Source organism: Caloenas nicobarica, chromosome 29, assembly GCF_036013445.1.
Source record: "Caloenas nicobarica isolate bCalNic1 chromosome 29, bCalNic1.hap1, whole genome shotgun sequence".
NCBI classification, from domain to species: Eukaryota; Metazoa; Chordata; class Aves; order Columbiformes; family Columbidae; genus Caloenas; species Caloenas nicobarica.
Genome location: NC_088273.1, coordinates 1,174,734 through 1,195,381, shown reverse-complemented (window position 1 = coordinate 1,195,381; position 20,648 = coordinate 1,174,734). Strand labels below are relative to the sequence as shown.

The 20,648-nt window shown below is 49.7% G+C and overlaps 1 protein-coding gene and 1 pseudogene across 1 annotated transcript; both read left to right on the top strand.

The window, feature by feature from the left end:
- Positions 1-1,721: 1,721 nt before the first annotated feature.
- Positions 1,722-2,648, top strand: LOC135999656 (olfactory receptor 14A16-like). Its single transcript, XM_065653215.1, has one exon. It carries the CDS (start codon positions 1,722-1,724, stop codon positions 2,646-2,648), a length of 927 nt encoding a protein of 308 aa, XP_065509287.1.
- Positions 2,649-18,589: 15,941 nt separating this feature from the next.
- Positions 18,590-19,517, top strand: LOC135999655 (olfactory receptor 14A16-like; annotated as a pseudogene).
- Positions 19,518-20,648: the final 1,131 nt, after the last annotated feature.

Genomic DNA, 20,648 nt, shown 5'->3' with positions numbered 1-20,648 from the left:
GACAGATTAAAGGTGGTCAGGACTTTGAAGATGACTGAGAGCTCACTGGATAAGAAATCTTTTCAGTCTTTGTCACGGTAAGTCTCTGGGTCCAGGGCAATGCAGCTGTAGCTCCTGAAGGCATCCTCTAAATCTGGCACAAATGCAGCTTGTTGGATCTGAAAGAGGAAGCTCTTGTTCAGAAATTTCAAATTTGGGTGCCCAGAGCTGTGGTTCAGAGCAGGCTCCCTGCACCCCATGGGCTGTGTGTCGGCTCAAGGACTCCACTGCTGGTCAGGGTCAGCACTAAGCCTGCCCATGGTGATCCCTGTGATTGTGTGGGGAGAAATTCTGCATGGAAGGAACAATCTCTGACAGATCAGTGCAGGGTCCTTCTGTTCTTGAGAGAGCACTGTGTGGGTCAGGGCTCCTCACTACTCCAGACCACTAAAGGACATCTGCCAGGCTACTTTTAAAAAAGCACAGCAAGGCAGGGGCTACCTGAAAAAGAAGGATCTTGTACCATCAATCACGTACTCTGAGTTGTCTGGGTGGGCAATAGGACGCAGAAATTATTTTCTTAGTTCAGGAGGAGGAATTGAAATTCCAGAAATCTTACTCCGAGAGGGGAATAAAGCTGTGAGTATCAGAACTAAATACACCCTGGCTTACAGACAGCATCAGGATGACTTTTCCAGCCTCATCAGGGCAGGGAGGAGACCTGGGCACAGAGACACAGCTGCAGGCAGGGACAGCTCCAGGCAGCAGAGCAGGGGCTGTTCAGGAGCTCTTCTGCTCCTGCTCTGCAGGTGGCTGCTGGGGGTTGTCTGCTGGGCAATGATCGGACTGTCCCTTTAGCACATCCCATCTCCAGGAGCCCTGACTCTGCTCTGCCTGTCCTGCTGGGCTCACCAGCTGCCCCCAGAAAGGCCCAGCTCTGCTGTAGGATGCCAGGAGTGCTGAGCCTTTCCTTGGGGTCCGCACTCTCCTGCCAGGGTCCTTTGCTTGTCTCTGTGAGGGGTCGTGTCCTGCTCTCTCCATCACGTCTCCACCTCTGGGCTGGGAAATAGTTTGCAAATCTGCCCTTTCTAAAAGGCTCTCCTGCTCCAGTGTGAGTACAGTTGTTTGGATTACTTAGATTAATTTGTGTCTGAAGTCATTTTCATTGCAGCACAAGGTGGAGCACAGGACAGATGAGTGCAATCCTGATGGACACTTCTGCTGTCTGAGTCTGCACTGAGCCAGAGAAAGCACAGCTTTTTTGCCTGTCCTGTCTCAAGCCTCTTCATATTTTCAGTCAGAGAAATGAGGATTTCTACCCATAAAAAAATCCCACTCACCTGATGTGGTGGTGGAAAATAAAAAAACACACAAAAAAAATTTATAAGGACAAGCTAATTGTCTCCTCTGCAGCCAAAGCCCTTGACAGTCATGAGCACAGATATTAAACTTTTTCATTGAAGGTGGATTACATCTGCCATTCCTTGTGAATGTCAGAGCTGTCACAAACCAGCTCCCATGTCCCCACTGCAGCAGAGCAAAGCTGGCTGCTGGGCAGCACACCGGCAGAGGTCCTGCTCCTGGCAGCACACTCAGCCAGCACAGACCAGAGAAAGAAAATGCATTTCTATTGGGATGATATCTTTAAAAAATGGTGTGGCTTTGCTAAGAGGAGTCTGTCCTAATTTTAAGTTGCTTTTTTTTTTTTTTTCCAACAGAGCCCACATGCCAACAAACAGCAAATGTCCAACAGCAGCTCCATCATCCAGTTCCTCCTCCTGCCATTCACAGACACACCGGAGCTGCAGCTCTTGCACTTCTGGCTCTTCCTGGGCATCTACCTGGCTGCCCTCCTGGGCAACGGCCTCATCATCACCACCATAGCCTGTGACCAGCACCTCCACACCCCCATGTACTTCTTCCTCCTCAACCTCTCCCTCCTCGACCTGGGCTACATCTCCACCACTCTCCCCAAATCCATGGCCAACTCCCTCTGGAACACCAGGGCCATCTCCTTTTTGGGATGTGCTGCACAAGTCTTTATGTTTCTCTTTTTCATTTCAGCAGAGTATTATCTGCTCACCATCATGTCCTATGACCGCTTTGTTGCCATCTGCAAACCCCTGCACTACGGGACCCTCCTGGGCAGCAGAGCTTGTGTCCACATGGCAGCAGCTGCCTGGGCCACTGGGTTTCTCTATGCTCTGCTGCACACGGCCAATACATTTTCACTGCCACTGTGCAAGGGCAATGCTGTGGATCAGTTCTTCTGTGAAATCCCCCAGATCCTCAAGCTCTCCTGCTCACACTCCTACCTCAGGAAACTTGGCCTTATGGTGGTCAGTGCCTGTTTAGCTTTTATGTGTTTTATTTTCATTGTGGTGTCCTATGTGCAGATCTTCAGGGCTGTGCTGAGGATCCCCTCTGAGCAGGGTCGGCACAAAGCCTTTTCCACCTGCCTCCCTCACCTGGCCGTGGTCTCCCTGTTTGTCATCACTGGTTCATTTGCCTACCTGAAACCCCCCTCCATCTCGTCCCCTTCACTGGACCTGGTGGTGTCTGTTCTGTACTCAGTGGTTCCTCCAGCAGTGAACCCCCTCATCTACAGCATGAGGAACCAGGAGCTCCAGGGTTCAGTGTGGAAATTGATAACTGCACTTTTTCAATAAGAAACAGCAACAAACTCTCACCCTCTGCATAGCAGTTATAGTGTAACTCATTACATTCTCAGAGTTTCTGGTTGTTGTTTTGGTTGTGTTTTGTCATAATGTTGTCATTCCTTTCCTAAATCACTGTCGGCCTTTTTTTCTGACCAAGTGTCTATGGAAATGAGGAACCCTTTTCTCTATTTTTTAAAAAAAAAAAGTATAAAAGGCCCTGCAGTGTTTCGTTTTGATTTATTTTTCCCCTGAGATCTTCTTTTAAGGCCTTTTTGGAGCTGCAGGGACAGTTTCTGTCTGCATTAGTGGAGGGGAGCAGAGTCCCAGCCTGGCAGCGCTGACAGGGAGCAGCAGCCCTTGGTCTTCCAGAGCTGTTCTCGTTCCACTCCCACGCTCTCCTTCTCATCCCTTGAGTTGGTGCAAGGCCTGAGTGCTCTGGCAGCTTGGTCACCGTCCTGCTGTGTGTCAGTCCTGTGAGCGCAGGCAGGGACAGGCAATGGGCACTGCTGTGACAGAGCTGGCCTCAGAACAGCCTTTCCAGAAAGAACGGTCATCTCCTCAGGGAAGTGCATGATGGTTTATATCTTCTTGCAAAGTTTCTCTCAAGCATATGGCTTCAAAAGTGGCCCACAGATGAATCAGCATTGTGCAGCTGCACAGTGTGTGTGTGCAGGGCTGGGCACACAGCAGTGTCCTCTCACAGCCAGGCCTCCTGCCAGAGACCTGCAGGACCAGCAGAGCAGGGGCTGGGCTGTGCCCCTGTGCACTGGACACCCCTTGGGAAGGAGCCTCAGGTCAATCATCATGCACTGGCCCCTCACAACCACCATTTCCTGCACTGGCCTCTCACCCAAAGAGGTTGTTCTTCCCTCCATGGAGGGACACTGAATGAGTAGTTCAGCAGTTCGTGTTTGCTTTGTACAGATGAATTGTGAGCACGCACATCATGTACTTGAGGTGACATGAACCCGAGTGATCACAAACACCATCAACTATTCCTTAGGGTTCCATGAAGGCCTGTGGGACAGACAAGATCTTGAGGTCACTTGGTGTTGGAAGTAACATCCCATTGTTAACTGCCTGAATGCAGCACTGGGATGTGCTTCCTTCAAGCGAGCTCCTTGTGTCCATTCTTCCTGCCATGGCACAAGTCAGATGAGTGCAGAGCAGGGTGACACACCACAGGGCTCAGGTGTCTCCTGCCCTTTGGGATTGGCAACAGGAGGTCGAGAGGGACTCTGTGACACCTGCCTCTTTGTGTAAAAGGGACAGACTCTGTCTCTGAGCATCCATGGGTGCATAAGGAGTCCATGAGGCCAGCTCAGATGTTGACACCTGACAGAACCCTGACAATTCTGTGTTTGACTAGAGGAACAAACCCCATTTGACCAGTGAGATTCATCTCAGCTGCCTTGGACAGGCTCATTGCACGTGTTCTTGTCTGCTACGTCACCCTTCCCATGATTCCGGATTGTGCTCTCAAAAGTGCCATAGAAACCAGAATGGTTCTGGGGTCCTTAGAAAACGCAGACCTCAAACCCATCTTCAAGAAGAGCAGGAATAGGAACTGGGAGAGTTACAGGCTGGACACCCTACCTCCCTCCCTGGGAAGGGGATGGGACATGTCCTCCTACACCCATTTCCTGGAATGTGAAGGCAAAGGAAGGATTGCGGAACCCAAATGGACAGGGGAAAGAAAGGCATGTTGTGTACAGGGTGCTTGCAAGGCCTCAGCCATGGTGTCCTTCTGGGCAGAGTGGTGCTGATGGGGCTCAAGAAGTGGATGCTGGGTGGGATGCTGAACCATTAAGCCCAAATATCATGAGTGGTACAAAGTCTTCCATGCAACCAGTTGTGAGTGTCATCTCTCAGTGACTGGCAGTTGGGCCAACACTGTTGAACATCTTTATTCTCCCCCTCTAAGATGTAACAGAGTGCACTTTCATTGCGTTTGAGGATGGTGCAAACCTGGGTGGAGGCCTTGAGCAACCTCACCTGGTTGACCCTGCCCTGAGCAGGAGAGTGAGACAAGATGAGTGAGACAAGGGCTCTCTTCAAACCTGAGTTATTCTGTAATTTGAAAGAATTTTTGCCTTGGAGAGGTTTCTGGAGAGAGAATAGGTAGAAGAATAGTAAAAAAAAAGTCAAAAGAGGAGATATAGAAGGTGATAATGGAAATACAGCTGTTCCAGAGAAGAGTGCTTTTCATGCACATTGTTAGTAGGAAATCTATTTGATGAATTTGAACAAGGTGAGGAAGCCAGATGGGTGTCTACAGCCTGCAGGGAAAGAGGGGCAGGTGTAGGACTGTGTAGAACACGCTTCAGTCTTGGTCAGGTCCTGGCGGCTAAGGAGGGAGATGGATGGGTGTCGTATTATGAGGTCAGTTGTGTCTCAGAATCTCATAATCCAGTCAGAAGCGTGTGGCTGTGAAGGGGACAGTGAGATCAGTTCTGTCTCTGGAGGTGACAGGCCAGCAGCAGGGACATGGCTGGGAAAGAACCTCTGCCAAGGTACCCACAGGTCCTACCCAGGAAGAGGCCTTGGAGACGGGTTGTCATGTCCATCCCACCTGAGAACATGACAGGACAGCAGTAGGAACATGGTCGTGTCTGTCAGAGAAGCTGAAAGGCCAACAGCAGTCACGGGATTTAGAAGATCGTGGTGAAGTTACTTCCCTCTGGTCAGGTAAAAGACCACAAGAAGCCTAACAGGTTGGGTTCCCTGCATGAAGGGCAGTTTCTTAGATGGTCGTGCTCTCCTTGGAAGTGGGAAGAAGCAGGGAAGAGTCAGAAAGTGCAACTTGGAAGGTGAGGAGTGGATATCAGGAGGAAGAAATGTGACTGGAAGGGCAGGGCTGTGGTGCAAGAGGTCACGCAGAGGGAGCTGGATCAGCCCATGGCTTTGTGTTCCAAAGAACAGCCAGTGAGGGTGCAGACACATCAGTGAAGGGACAGAAATGTTGGGGTGAGAGCAGGTGGGGAAGCGAGATGGGTGTCTGCAGGCTGCAGGGAAGGAGGGGCAGGTGTAGGACGGTGTAGAACAGCCTGTGATGGAGATGGCCAAGGGTGCTGGCAAGGCTGGAAGGGACCAACAGAACCCAGGTCTCTGTCCCCTTGGCCATGGCAGCTGTCTGTGCCACTGAGGCCTAGGAGAAGACATGTTGTCCTCATGGCACTGGGGCCTCGTTGCCTCCTTGCAGCCCCATGGGGAAGCTGGAAGTTGTTGTACCAGTGTTGTCCTTCCCTCGGCCTTGCACACCCACATCCCACGGTCCCAGGAAGAGCCCTGAGCCGTGTGTGAGGGACAGGATCCCCCTTCCCTTTGCCTGGAGGTCGTGGCTTCTCCTTTCTGCTTCAGAAAGCAAAGCAAGGGGTTTCTCAGCATCAGAGCTGAAGAGAAGACTAAAAGGAGACCTCATGGTGGCTACAGCTTCCTCACAAGGGGAGAAGGGAAGGTACTGATGTCTTCTCTTTAGTGACCAATGAGAGAACCCAAGGGAATGGAAGGTAGATGTTGCAGGGAAAGTTTAGGTTGGAGATGAGGAAAAGGTTCTTCACGTAGAGGGTGCTGGACACTGGAACAGGCTCCCCAGGGAGGTGTCACGGCCCCAAGCCTGACAGTGTTGAAGAAGAGACTGGACAACGTCCTCAGATACATGGTGTGAACTTTGGGGTTGTCCTGTGCAGGGACAGGAGTTGGATTCTATGATTCCTTGTGGGTCCTTTCCAATTCAGGCCATTCTATGATTCTATGAAATACTAGGTCAAAATTCCATATTTTCATTGTACAGATGAGTTGTAAACATATATTTTATGTGCATGTCCATTGTGTGCATGTGGTAGAGATGAACCCAAGTGAGCACAAATGCTATCAGCTATTCTTTGGCGTGCCATATATATCATTGGGATAGAGATAGTGTTCAGGGGTCAATTCCAATCTGCGTTATTGTATAACTCCATGAATCTTTGCCCTGGAGAGCTCTTTCAAGATGGAACAGACACAGGAAGAAGAAAAAAAAAAAAGGCAGAAGCAGAGATATAAAGTGTACCCGGGTAAATAGAGCAGCTCCTCTGAGTAAAGTTTCTCCACTCAAACCCTTGATAGGAAATCTATTAGATAAATTTGATGAAAGCAGCTTAGTTTTATCTGCTCACACACTGGACCACAAGGAGGGTGATGGCTGGGTACGATGTCATGTGCTCGGCTGTGTCTCAGGAACTCCTAATCCAGTAGGAAGCCGATGGCTGTGGAGGGGACTGTGAGGTCACTTGTGCCTCTGCAGGGGATAGGCCAACAGCAGGAACATGGCTGGGAAAGGGACTGGGAGGTCACACATATGAGACGAGCAATCGGGCCCAATCAGCATGGCTTTGTGAAAGGCAGATCCTGCTTGACCAGCCTGATCTCCTTCTATGTCAAGGTGACCGGCTTAGCAGATGAGGGAAAGTCTGTTGTGGGGGAGTGAATCCGCCACACAGGCTGTGGATGTTGTGTACTTAGACTTGAGTAAAGCCTTTGACACTGTATCCCACAGCATTCTCCTGGAGAAGCTGCAGCTCATGGCCTGGATGGTGTATCTGCGATGCATAAAGAACTGGCTGGAGGGCTGGGCCCACAGAGTTGTGGTGAACGGAGCCAAATCCAGTTGCGGCCGGTCATGAGTGGTGTTCCCCAGGGCTCAGTATTGGGGCCAGTTTAATCTCTTTATCAATGATCTGGATGAGGGGATCGAGCGCACCCTCAGTATGTTTGCAGATGACACCAGGTTGGGTAGGAGTGTTGATCTGCTGGAGGGTAGGAAGGCTCTACAGACCGATATGGAGCTGCTGGTTCATTGGGCTGAGGTCAATTGTCTGAGGTGTAACAAGGCCAAGTGCCATGGGCTGCCCTTGGGTCATAACAACCCCATGCAAGACTACAGGCTTGAGGAAGTGTGGCTGGAAAGCTGTCTGGTGGAAAAAGACCTGGGGGTGTTGATTGACAGCGACTGAACACGAGCCAGCATGTGCCCAGGTGGCCAAAAAGGCCAATAGCCTCCTGGAGTGCATCAAGAATAGAGCAATGGGCAGAACCTGGGCAGCGATCATCCCCTTGTACTCAGCGCTGGTGAGGCCAGAAGTTGAATCCTCGGTTCAGTTTTGGGCCCCTAACTTTAGGAAAGACCCTGAGGTGCTGGAGTGAGTGCAGAGGAGGGGACAAGGCTGTTGAGAGCCTGGAGCACAAGTCTTCTGAGGAGGAGCTGAGGGACCTGGGGGTGTTTAGCTTGGAGAACAGGAGGCTGAGGGGAGACCTTTCCCTCTCTACAACTATCTGAAAAGAGGCTGTAGAATGAAGGGTGTTGGTGTTCTCATGAGTAGCAAGTGATAGCATGAGAGGAAATGGCCTCAGGTTGTGCCAGAGAAGGTTCAGAATCGATATTAGGAAACATTTCTTCATGGAAAAGTTTATGAAGCAGTGGAACAGAGTACCCAGGGCAGTGGTTGAGTCACCACCCTTGTTCCTTAGCAGAGCTTCTAGGAGGATCTGTTCCATGATCTTCCCAGGCACAGGTAAGAGGCTGACAGGTCAGTAGTTTTCAGGGTCCTCCTTTCTACAGCAGAGGAGAGAAACACTGCCACACAGTGCAGCTCGGAACATGGGGACTGGGCATGAGGAGGAAGAAATGTCACTCAAAGGGTAGTGCTGTGGTACAAGAAATCATTCAGAAGGAGCATGAGATCAGTCCACCACCTTGTGTTTCGAGGAACAGAGCATGGGAGTGGAGACATATCGGTCAATGTATGGAAATACCTGGGTGAGAGCAAGTGGAGGAAGAGAGATGGGTGTCTGCAGCCTGCAGGGAAACAGAAGCAGCTGTGGGACAGTGTAGGACAACCTGTGGTGGAGATGGCAAAGGGCACTGGCAAGGCTGGATGTCACCAAGAGAACCCAAGTCTTTGTCCCCTTGGCAATGGCAATCATCATGTTGTCCTCAGGCACTGGGGCCACCTCATGGCCTCCTTGCACACCCCCAGGAAGGCTGGGAACTGTCACACCGTTGTCCTTCACTCAGCATCACACAGCCCACATCCCCCTGCCCCAGGAGGAGCCCTGAGCAATGGGTGAGGGACAGGATCTGCCTTCCCAGGGGCTGGGGGTCAGGCCTTGGCCTCTCTGCTTCATCCAACAAAACCAGGCTTTTCTCAGCACCTCAGCTGCCTGCACATGACCCTTTGTTTATCTGCCATCATGGCCTCCAATTCTCTGCTCTAACGAGTCCCTGGGGAGGCTTTGCTGGTACTTGCCCTCAGTGGAACTCATTAATACTTCGAGGTACATAGTACTTTTCTCTTCTGACTTTGACTTCTGGCAAGGTTTGTGCAATCTCCTCTCAGCACCTCAGTGAGTTTCAAGGACTCAGCACCAAATGCACCATGGGGCTCATTACACTGAAGAAAGCTCTAAGAAACCATGTCTCTTCTTGTAATTGTCTTCTACTCTTGTACAGTGAATTAGAGAGTTTTCTTGGTGTAACTATGTAGAAAGATTTCAAAAAGCTTCTAATAAAAGCGTCTTTCTATTTTAAAGGGTGTATTTCATTAATTTTTCCGTTTAAAGAAAATATTCTATCAGTATTATATCGATCCAGGGTCTCTCCTATGGAGGTCTGGACTGGTTGGAGAAGGTCTGACACTTGAGGTCTGACACTGTGTGGACAACCTTGCTCCTCACCTCCCCAACCCCATCATTTCTCTCCTTGGCCACCTGGCACTTGCATCCCTTTTCCTTACACCAGACTTCTCCACTGCAGGCTGCAGCTGGATGTTCCAGCTCCTTTGCAGCAGCTCCCACCTGCTCTCCTTGGAGATCTGGCTGCACACAGGCAAAGAGGGACTTTTCTTTCCTTTTGAACAAACAAAATAAAACTGATAAGATTCATGATTAAAAGAAAACACACTCCTCAACTGTATGCCAAGGACAAACTGCCACCAATGAGATTCACCATTCACAAGGCATAACCATGAGAATATATTTTAGGCAGAAATGAATTACAAAATAAACACAATAAAAGAGTTGGCTAAAGACAGAATTAGACAGACTACCAAAAGACAAGGAATCTTTTAACTCCTTGAAGCTAAAACCAGAAACTGGATTGTTGACAAGAGTCTGAGTGATCAAAGAGTAAGAGGAAGAGAAATCCAGAGAGCAATCGCAAGTGCTTGTGCGTAGATCAGCTGCTGGAAATGGGACTTCAGACATGGTCAGTTTAGTTAGGGCGGGAAAAAATACATAAAAGATGAGGGAGATCGAATGCACAGCCTAAGACAGAGAGTGCTGAGAAGGGAAATCTTGTGGAAGATCAGAAATTCTCCTCTAGCTATTAATGCACATCCCGAAAAGTCTCATTTTGATGTCATGGGAAAACACTGATATTTAAAGTATTCAAAACAAAGAAAAATAATTATAACACCAACAATGTTTGATGCTTAAAGTTGCAAGAAGACATTTCCTTCACTCTACATCTTTCATTTCGTTTCTTTTTCCCTCCATTTTTAAAAATTGTTCTCTAGATTTCGATCCTACCAAAGCCTACAGCATTAAGAGAGATAATCCTTGTATCTTGCACAGAGTGAAAGGCACCAAAAACTCCACTGCCCTGGACTGTCAATGCCCCTTTTTACCCTTGGCACAGAGTGAGTCAAGCTCAAAGCTCTTGGCCACTCTTGCCTGATGCAGGAAAGAAGGAGAAAAAGGTTAATTGAACTGTTCTTTTTTAAGATGGCCATGTTGGCAGTGATCTCAACAGACCTGTGTTATCTGTCTTTCTATGTGATCATAAGGAAAAATATGTATTTATGTGTTGGTAAATATATAGTAAAATATATAAGTGTTGCCAGTTACTCAGCAAAATACATTTCCTACCAGCATTCTCAAAGGAAGAGTCTTTCTTCTGAGGAATTGCTGTCTCCCAAGCCTCTGTGACTCGAGGCAGGAATCTGGAGCAGAACAACCAGCAGTGGGTGGGGATGAAGTCAGGGATCACTGGAACTAACACTCACTCTGTGCCAGAAAGTGACCAAAATGTGTTTGGATAAAGCTCTGAGTAATCTGGTCTGATCCTGCTTTGAGCAGGAGGTTGGACAAGACACCTTCTGAGGACCTATCCAGTCGGGATGACGCTGTCCTTCCTTTCCCTTCAGGTTTTCTAGTAAGAGAACACTCTCAGTTTCTCTCTGATCACAGAAATCATTCACATGAGGCACAGGGCTGCTTTACAAGTAACCAGAAACAGTCCTGACCACAACTTTTGCATCCCTTTTCATTTGCCCCAACCCAGCTTCTTCTTTTTTTCTGTGCTAATACCCTTCCAGAAAGAACAGGCCACCTTGTCAATCCTTTCAGAGCAGCTTGTTCAACAGCTGTCAACGTCCACGTACAGATTCTGCACATCAGCCAGGCATAAAGGCACCATTACAGAAATGGAGACGAGGAACTCGACCAGCTCCTTGAACCCAGGAATCAACACGCCTTGTCTCCTGAGATTCCCGGGAACACCTAAAGTTTAAGAACACAGAAGCGTGAGTCCTCGCTGAGTATCTCGGCTCATCTCCTGACCCATGTGGTGCTTCAGACTGTGAAGAGAATCAAAAGCAACTTTTTGACCGGGGTAGTTGATTTTAAACACTGTCACACAGGGCAGATGAAGGGAGATCAGAACTCCAATCTCTGCTGCACTAAGAGGCTTGATACCCCATCCGTACGTACATATCTCTGTGGTTCAGATAAAGGGTGGTCTTGCAAAAGTCACCCTTTGTGTCCCCAGGTGCACGGACACTGCTCATGTTCCTCTCCAGAGAGTGGCAGAGGCTGGATCGCTTTCTCAGGAGAAACTCCTTGCTGGAAAGGCACAGCTATGGAGGTGGCTCAACAAGGTTTTATTGCATTTCACTCAGCATCAGATTTGATATATTTGGTACTTTTCTGGGATAACACCTGCACGGATGATCACATAAAGACAAGCATTCCATAAGAGCTGGTTATGAAGACCCTGACATGAACAAGGAAACTCACCATGAGGTCTGCAGGGAGCAAGAAAGATTATAACAAGCACCAGGAAGAACCAAGAAGTTCAAGTCATCTTCTGAAGAGCGAGAGGCCCTGAGCAGCAGTGACCGCCCATGTGTGGTGTGGGAGAGGGTCAGGGGATGTGAGGTAGAAAAGGGTGATGGCTGACGATGTTAGTAGATCCTTACAACCATGTCTGAGCCTGCAAGTGGAATGTGGTTGATGTCTGTGGTGGAGGTGGAACAGGAGGAAGGTTTTTAGGGGGTTATGGAAAGAAGGCAGGCTTCTCTTGGGCTAATCATATAAGGCAGTGACATTTGCATGCTGTGGGCATGGCTGTGCCTGGGAGATGGGAATGGCTGCTCCTGGGGTGGCTGTGCTCAGTCATGGCCAATGAATCGTCCTTGCTCTGCTCCTCTCTTACACTGCCCACACTTGGATGGTCCTCAGGAATCATCCATGAGCCTGGAGGAAGCACCAACCTCCTGGAGTGTTGGCCTGTTGCTGGATGACAAGAGCGAAAGGTTTGTGAGACACATGGGAGTGCAGGATGAGAGTGGTCTATGTGTAGCAGTGAGTGTGTTAAAGGCAAGAAGAAGACCTGAAGAGCATGGGCTGGTCATGTTAATGTGGAATCGACTGCCTTTGGTTTTAATTTTAGGGCAGCAGAAGAAGGAACACGTGCATTTCAGTGCTGGGGCATGGATCCAAATTGAGGATTCAAGCAAGTTTGGGGCTGGGACGGCTTAGGTGCTTGAGAACCATCGCCAGGTCTATGAAAGAAGCTGAATGGGTTTTGAGGACCTCACAGGCATTGCCAAATCCTCAGAAAACCAGAGCCTTGTGGTTAAAGGAACAGCACCTGGCACCAAACCCACACTCAAAACACAAATACCTTCACAATGACCACAGGCAGAGCCTGAGAAATTTGAGAGAAATGATGTCCTTTGGCTGGTCCTGGGGTCAGGGCTCAGCCTTGCTGTCCTGGTTGAGACAGACAAACGACATAGACCAAGTTCTTCCAGGATGAAAGTAGTAGATGCCATTTATTGCCACAAGTGCATTTTTATACAGTTTTACCAATTCCTGTGTCTCTTCACTATCGGTTACAAGTTACAGCAGTAACATCTCATTGGCTGATTTTGCTATCATCAATGTTACTCTTCTACTCCCTTCTCTCTCACGGGTACACATTAATATGTCCGGATACTCCTTTACTCCCATCTTTCTCATGGGTAGGCCTTAATATCTTCAAGGCTGATCTCTGTTCCCATGCCCTCCGTCAGGGAATCCACGGACCCACCGTAGTCCCCCACACCATTCTGATGATGAACAGCCATGAAGGGCTCACCTGGCATCAGAGCGACCTGCACATCACCTTTACCACCTGTAGCCGGTGTCTCAAGGCTTTTGCTTCCCCAGCCTCCAGGGACAGGGACCTCGATGTGGAGGGATGGTTAGATAGTAGAGGTCATGTAAATCTAATACACTTAGCAGAACAAGAGTTAGATAAGCAGCGAACTCAGCTCATGTGAACTGCAGGCAAGACGCTGACTTGACAAAGTCATAAGAACCTTGGCATTTAGTGTGTAACAAGCAAAAGCCTTGCTGCTAGAAGTTCGTTGGGAAAAGCAGATGTGGTAACGAGAAGAATGCGGATCTAAGGGTGGAGCTGGCAGTTAGGTTGTAACCAATAATGAGCGTGCACTTTGTAATATGCATAAGCCAATTACTGATTATACTGAATATCTGTTGCTAGACAAATTAGGTTAATGTAATCCCTAGATTTTAGCCAATCGGGTTATGACTAGTAGGCATAATTATTGGAACATGTATAAAAGTGAACTGCTCTGTAAAAAAGTTTGAAGTTTGCCGATACGTATATTAAGTGTTTGCGTCTTCCCTCGCTGTGACAAATGCGACACCTCGACTGCTTGTTTCCTTCAGCGCTGGGTCAGTGATGGCCCTTCGTAGGGTCCCAAACACCCTCACAAACTTCAGTTTGTTTCTGCCTTTCACTTCATTAGAGGTTTGTTCATTCTTTCAGTAGCTGCAGTTCAGGATCATGGCAGCAGAGGGCTCATTAACATCTAAAATGCTCTTACAAGCCAAGGCTCTGGGCAGCATTTTCCTGAAGGCTTCAAGTCTGGTGTGGATGATTAGGGAGATTTCAGGAATAGCCAAACAGAGAGCATTTCCATAATAAATAGCAATAAAGCCACATTTCTTCTATTTCCTTCCCTGCTCACCCTTCCCTCCCTTTCCAGAACAGGTGGTATCAGCAGCCTCCAGTGCATATGGATGTGGAGCATCTCCTGATAAAGACTGAATATGTCAGAAAAGTGGGTGCCTAGATCACCACATGAGTGAGGAGATAGTCCAGGCCACCTCAAGAGGAGTCACATCCTCTGGACCAAAAGGTGGGTGTTCCTGGGAATCTCAGATGCCACAGCACAGCTATACCTGTGTTCAGGGAGCTGGTCAAATGACCCATCTCCTTTTCTGTAATCGTGTTTGAGTTTACTCAGGTAACCCCTGACTTGAGCCCCATCCACTCCTGGGTGTTCTCCAGACTCCTGCGTTCGGGAACAAAGTCCTGGGAGGCCTTGCTGGTGAAGATGGAGACAAAGAAGCCATGAAGTACCTCAGTCCTGTCTGATTCTACTCTAATGAAGTTCAGCAGCAGGCCCATGATTGCCCTGTCTCTTCTTTTACTGTAAGGAAGCTGTGTCAGCTCATCTTGCTGCCCTCAGCCTCCCCTGCAGGTATGAAATCCAGGGCAGCTTTGGCATCACTCCCTACATCTATAGACAAGGTTTCTAAATTCCCCCTTTGCAGCTTCCCCTGCTTCCACCTCCTGTGTGCTGCCTTTTTGCCCTGGAGCTCCATCAGTTCAGACAAGCAGCCTCATGAGATAAATGCTTCTTTTCATGGGTACTTGGAGACATCATTCTTGTGCTTGGAGCAGGCTGTTCTGTAAGGCTGATCGGATTTCCTGAGGTCCTTCACCCTTCACACCTACTTGGATGTCACCACCTCACCCACCATCCTCCAGTTATCATCTTCCAGGGGCCTCAGCTCCACTTTCTCATCCCTGACTGTTACATCCCTGACCAAATCTTTCTGGTTTGTAGGTGTGAAGTCCCACAGGGCACCTCACCTCACTGACCCCTCAGTCACCCGTGTCAGGAAGATGTTGTCAATGAGCTCCAAAACCCTCCTGGACACCTGGTACCTTGCAGATATTGGAATATCTTAGGTCTGCAACAAGGAAACCTGAGGCCTGGAAACATGAGGCTTTTTTCATTTATCTGAAGGAGGCCTCATCTAATTCCTCTTCCCGATCAGGGAGCCTGTAGCTGATGTCCAGTCACCACAACATTGCCCACGTTGTTCTGCCCTCTCATGCTGACTCCTCAACGTTCAGCTGACATTGTCTCCATGCATTCCAAATGCTCTCCCACATGAAGGCAAAATTCCACTCTCTGTGTCCTGTAACTCCTCATGCTCTTGTCTTAGGAGAGACACCCTCATCAGGATAAGCCATCCACATGCAAACATTAACAGCTGAGCAAATGGACCTTCAGTCAAGGGAGAGTCCAGACCTTGAGAAAATCTGGGATTTGCCCATCAGAAAGTTCTGAAACTGAACAAGGAGAAGTGAGCAGTGCTGGGGAGGCTGCAGTAATAGGAGAGAAGCCTGAGAGTGCTTGAAGGGTGGTTTCAGAGATGATGGAGGTTTTCTTCATAGTGGGAAGCAGCATGAGAAAGAAATCAAGGCACAAAGTGCAGCCAGGGAGGTCCAGGCTGGACATGCAGAGAAAGGAATGTGAGTGGAAGGGCAGTGCTGTGGTGCAGCAGGTCACCCAGAGGGAGTCTGCATCAGCCCAAGGCTTTGTGCTTCAAGGAACAGCTGGGGAGGACAGAGAGATCTCAGCAAAGGAAGGAAGATGCTCAGACAAGAGCAAGGTGGGGCAGCAGGGGGGATGTCTCCAGCCTGCAGGGAAAGAGGTGCAGGTGATGCCACAGCATAGGACAGGCTGTTGTGGAGATGGTCAAGGGATGTAAAAAGGCTGAAAGGCCCCAACAGACATGAGCTCCTTCTCCCCTCAGCTATGGCTGTTGTCTCCACCTCTGATGCCTGTGAGGAGACACCTTGTCCTTACAGCACAGGGGCCTCATGGCCTCCTTGTCCCCAGCCAGGAACCTGGGAGGTGTGGGACCATAGTCCTGCCCTTGGCCTTGCACAGCCCCACATCACAGTGTCCCAGAAAGAGCCCTGGGCAACGTGGGAGGGATGGGATCTGATTTCCCAGGGGATGGGGGTCAGGGCTTGGCCCTTTGGTTAGTGAAACACATCCAGGTTTACTCAGAATCAGAGCCACCTGTACTTTGCTTTTCCTGACCTGTCACCACTGCTTCCAGTTTTCTGTCTTAACTGACCCTGGGGATGGTTCCTCAGTAGTGTTTATCAGTGGGACCCATTAACATTACAAGAAACTTTGGAGTTTGAATCTGACTTTGGCTTCCTGACAGGTTTCTTCAACTGCCTCTAAGTGTCTCAGGTTCATGGACTCAGCACCAAAGCCACCAGAGGGGTCATTAAAGTGCCTGGGGCTGCTCCTGTGCTGCTGAGCTGGGCTGGGCTCCTGGGACAGAGGGAGCTCATGGCAAGCGGCAGCGCTGCAGAGAGACAGCTCTGCCCAGGAGCAGCTCCTCTGCAAAGCGCAGCAGGGCTGAGGGCTCTGCCTGGGGATCTCAGGGAGACGAGCAAGGCAGAGAGAGATTAAAGGTGGTCAGGATGGGGAGGATGACTGAGAGCTCACTGGGGGAGAAATCTTTGCAGCCCTTGACATGGTAATTCTCTGGGCGCAGGGCAATGCAGCTGTAGCTCCTGGAGGCATCTCCTAAAACTGACACAACCACAGCTTGTGGGATCTGTATGGAGGGGGCTCGTCAGGAAATTTTGAACAGGTATGCATCTGGATGAGCACTCAGGGGTGCCCAGGGCTGTCCTGCAGAGCAGGGTCCCTGCACCCCAGGGCTGTGCCGGGGCAGGGACTCTGCCGCCTGCCAGGGTCAGCGCTCAGCCTGCCCGGGGAGATCCCCACGGTGCTGTGGGGAGAAGCTGTGGGGGGAAGGAGCAACCTCTGGCTGGGCAGGGTCCTGCTATGGAGTGGAGGTTATGTTTGTCAGGGCTGCTCACAGCTCCAGATCACTTTAGGAGATGCCCAGGAGGCTTTTAAAAAGCACAGCAAGACAGGGGCTCTGTGAAAGAGAAGGATCCTGTTTTATCAGTCTCATACTCTGGGTTGTCTATGAGCCCAATGGAACACAGAAATTAATGTCTCAGTTCAGGAGGATGAACTGAAATTCCAAATCTGTGAGTCTTAGAAGTGAATAAACTTGGGAGTATCAGAAATCAACACATCCTGGCTTCCAGACAGAATCAGGATGACTTTTCCAGGCTCATTGTTGTTGGTCTGATGTTCCCATCAGAGCCGGCCCACACAGAGCTGCCCCTGGGCAGTGCCCGGCTGCTGGGAGGGGTCTGCAGGGCAGAGCTGAGCACACAGCGGCTGGGATGGGGTCTGTGACACTGACAGGAGGAGACCTGGGCACAGAGACACAGCTGCAGGCAGGGACAGCTCCAGGCAGCAGAGCAGGGGCTGGTCAGGAGCTCTTCTGCTCCTGCTCTGCAGGTGGCTGCTGGGGGTTGTCTGCTGGGCAATGATCGGACTGTCCCTTTAGCACATCCCATCTCCAGGAGCCCTGACTCTGCTCTGCCTGTCCTGCTGGGCTCACCAGCTGCCCCCAGAAAGGCCCAGCTCTGCTGTAGGATGCCAGGAGTGCTGAGCCTTTCCTTGGGGTCCGCACTCTCCTGCCAGAGTCCTTTGCTTCTCTGGGTGAGGGGTCGTGTCCTGCTCTCTCCATCACATCTCCATCTCTGGGCTGGGATAGAGAAGAGTTTGCAGATCTGCCCTTTCAGACAGGGCTCCCCTGCTCCAGTATGAGTCCAGTTTTTTGTATTAATTAGATTAATTTTTGTCTGAAGCCATTTTCAAGGTAGCACAAGCAAAAGCACAGGACAGATGAGTGAAAGAGTGATGGACACTGCTGCTCTCCGGACTAAGCATTGAGCCACAGAAAACTGAGCCATTTTGCCTGCCCTCTCTCAAGACTTTTCACATTTTCTCTCATAAAAATTAGGATTTCTCCCCCTTACCAGATATGGTGGCGGAAAATAAAGTATACGGATGAAATATTTATAAAGACATGCTATGTTTCTACTCTGCAGCCCACTCTCTACAGAATCATGAGTGCAGATATTGCACATTTCCATTAAAGCTGGACAGATGAGTAAAATCCTGATGGACACATCTGCTGTCTGACTGCACAGAGCCAGAGAAAGCTGAGCCTTTTTGCCTGTCCCGCCTCAAGACTCTTCACATTTTCAATCACAGAAATGAGGCTTTCTACCCCTAAAAAACCCCAATCACCTGATGTGGTGGTGGAAAATTAAAAAACACAGATCAAATATTTATAAAAACATGCTAATTGTCTCCTCTGCAGCCCAAGACTTTGAGAGTCATGAGCACAGATATTGAGGTTTTTCATTGAAGGTGGATTATATCTGCCATTCCTTGAGAACGTCAGAGGTGTCACAAACCAGCTCCCCCCATGTCCCCACTACAGCAGAGCAAAGCTGGCTGCTTGGCAGTACACGGGCAAAGGTCCTGCTCCTCACCACACACTCAGCCATAACACATCAGAGAAAGGAAATGCATTTAAATTGGGGTGATGCCTATGAAAAATCATGTGGCTTAGCTCAGAGGACTCTGTCCTAATTTCATGTTGCTTTTTCTTTTTCTGAACAGAGCCCATATGCCCAAAACCAGCAAATGTCCAACAGCAGCTCCATCACCCAGTTCCTCCTCCTGCCATTCACAGACACACGGGAGCTGCAGCTCTTGCACTTCTGGCTCTTCCTGGGCATCTACCTGGCTGCCCTCCTGGGCAACGGCCTCATCATCACCACCATAGCCTGTGACCAGCACCTCCACACCCCCATGTACTTCTTCCTGCTCAACCTCTCCCTCCTCGACCTGGGCTACATCTCCACCACTGTCCCCAAATCCATGGCCAACTCTCTGTGGGATACCAGGGTCATTTCCTATGCAGGATGTGCTACACAACTCTTCCTGTTTTTCTTTTTAGCTTCAGCAGAGTTTTTTCTTCTCACCATCATGTCCTATGACCGCTACGTTGCCATCTGCAAACCCCTGCACTACGGGACCCTCCTGGGCAGCAGAGCTTGTGTCCACATGGCAGCAGCTGCCTGGGCCACTGGGTTTCTCAATGCTCTGCTGCACACGGCCAATACATTTTCACTGCCACTGTGCAAGGGCAGTGCTGTGGACCAGTTCTTCTGTGAAATCCCCCAGATCCTCAAGCTCTCCTGCTCAGATGCCCACCGCAGGGAAGTTGGGCTTCTCATGTTTAGTGCTTTTTTTTTTTGAGGGATGTTTTGTTTTCATTGTGGTGTCCTATGTGCAGATCTTCAGGGTCGTGATGAGGATCCCCTCTGAGCAGGGACGGCACAAAGCCTTTTCCACCTGCCTGCCTCACCTGGCTGTGGTCTCTCTGTTTGTCATCACTGGCATATTCGCCTACCTGAAACCCCCCTCCATCTCTTCCCTATGGCTGGACCTGGTGATGGCGGTTGTCTACTCACTGGTGCCTCCAGCAGTGAATCCCCTCATTTATAGCATGAGGAACAAGGAGCTCCAGGATTCAGTGTGGAAACTGATAACTGGACGTTTTCAATAATAAACAACAAGAAATTGTCATTGTCTGCATAGAAGTTATAGTGTAACTCATTGCAGGCTCAGCCAGTCTTATTTTGTTGCTGTTGTGGTGGTGGTGTTTTGTGATAATGTTCTCATCCCTTTTTCACTGTCTGCCTCTTTTTTCTGACTGTCTATGGAAATGAGGAGCCATTTTCTCTCTGTTTAAAAAAAAAAATAAAGGGCCATGCACTGTTTTGTTTTGTTTTGTTTTCCCCCTGAGATCGTCTTTTAAGGCCTTTTTGGAGCTGCAGGGACAGTTTCTGTCTGCAGTAGTGGAGGGGAGCAGAGTCCCAGCCTGGCAGCGCTGCCAGGGAGCAGCAGCCCTTGATCTTCCAGAGCTGTTCTCGTTCCACTCCCACACTCTCCTTCTCATCCCTTGTGTTGGTGCAAGGCCTGAGTGCTCTGGCAGCTTGGTCACCGTCCTGCTGTGTGTCAGTCCTGTGAGCGCAGGCAGGGACAGGCAATGGGCACTGCTGTGACAGAGCTGGCCTCCGTAACAGTGCTTCTATAAAGAAAAGTGATCTTCTTAAGGCAGTGCCTGAAGGCTTAGGTCTTCTTGCAAAGTTTCTCTCAAGAACATGCACAAGAAAGTGGCCCACAGATGAAACACCATTGTGCAGCTGCACAGTGTGTGTGTGCAGGGCTGGGCACACAGCAGTGTCCTCTCACAGCCAGGCCTCCTGCCAGAGACCTGCAGGACCAGCAGAGCAGGGGCTGGGCTGTGCCCCTGTGCACTGGACACCCCTTCGGAAGGAGCCTCAGGTCAATCATCATGCACTGGCCCCTCACAACCACCTTTTCCTGCACTGGCCTCTCACCCACAGAGGTTGTTCTTCCTTCCGTGGATGGACACCGAATGAGTAGTTCAGCAGTTCATGTTTGCTTTGTACAGATGAATTGTGAGCACGCACATCATGTACTTGAGGTGACATGAAGCCGAGTGATCACAAACACCATCAACTATTCCTTAGGGTTCCATGAAGGCCTGTGGAACAGACAAGATCTTGAGGTCACTTGGTGTTGGAAGTAACATCCCATTGTTAACTGCCTGAATGCAGCACTGGGATGTGCTTCCTTCAAGCGAGCTCCTTGTGTCCATTCTTCCTGCCAC

Coding starts and splice junctions, on each gene's coding strand:
- LOC135999656 (XM_065653215.1), top strand. CDS start 1,722: ATGTCCAACAGCAGCTCCATCATCCAGTTCCTCCTCCTGCCATTCACA.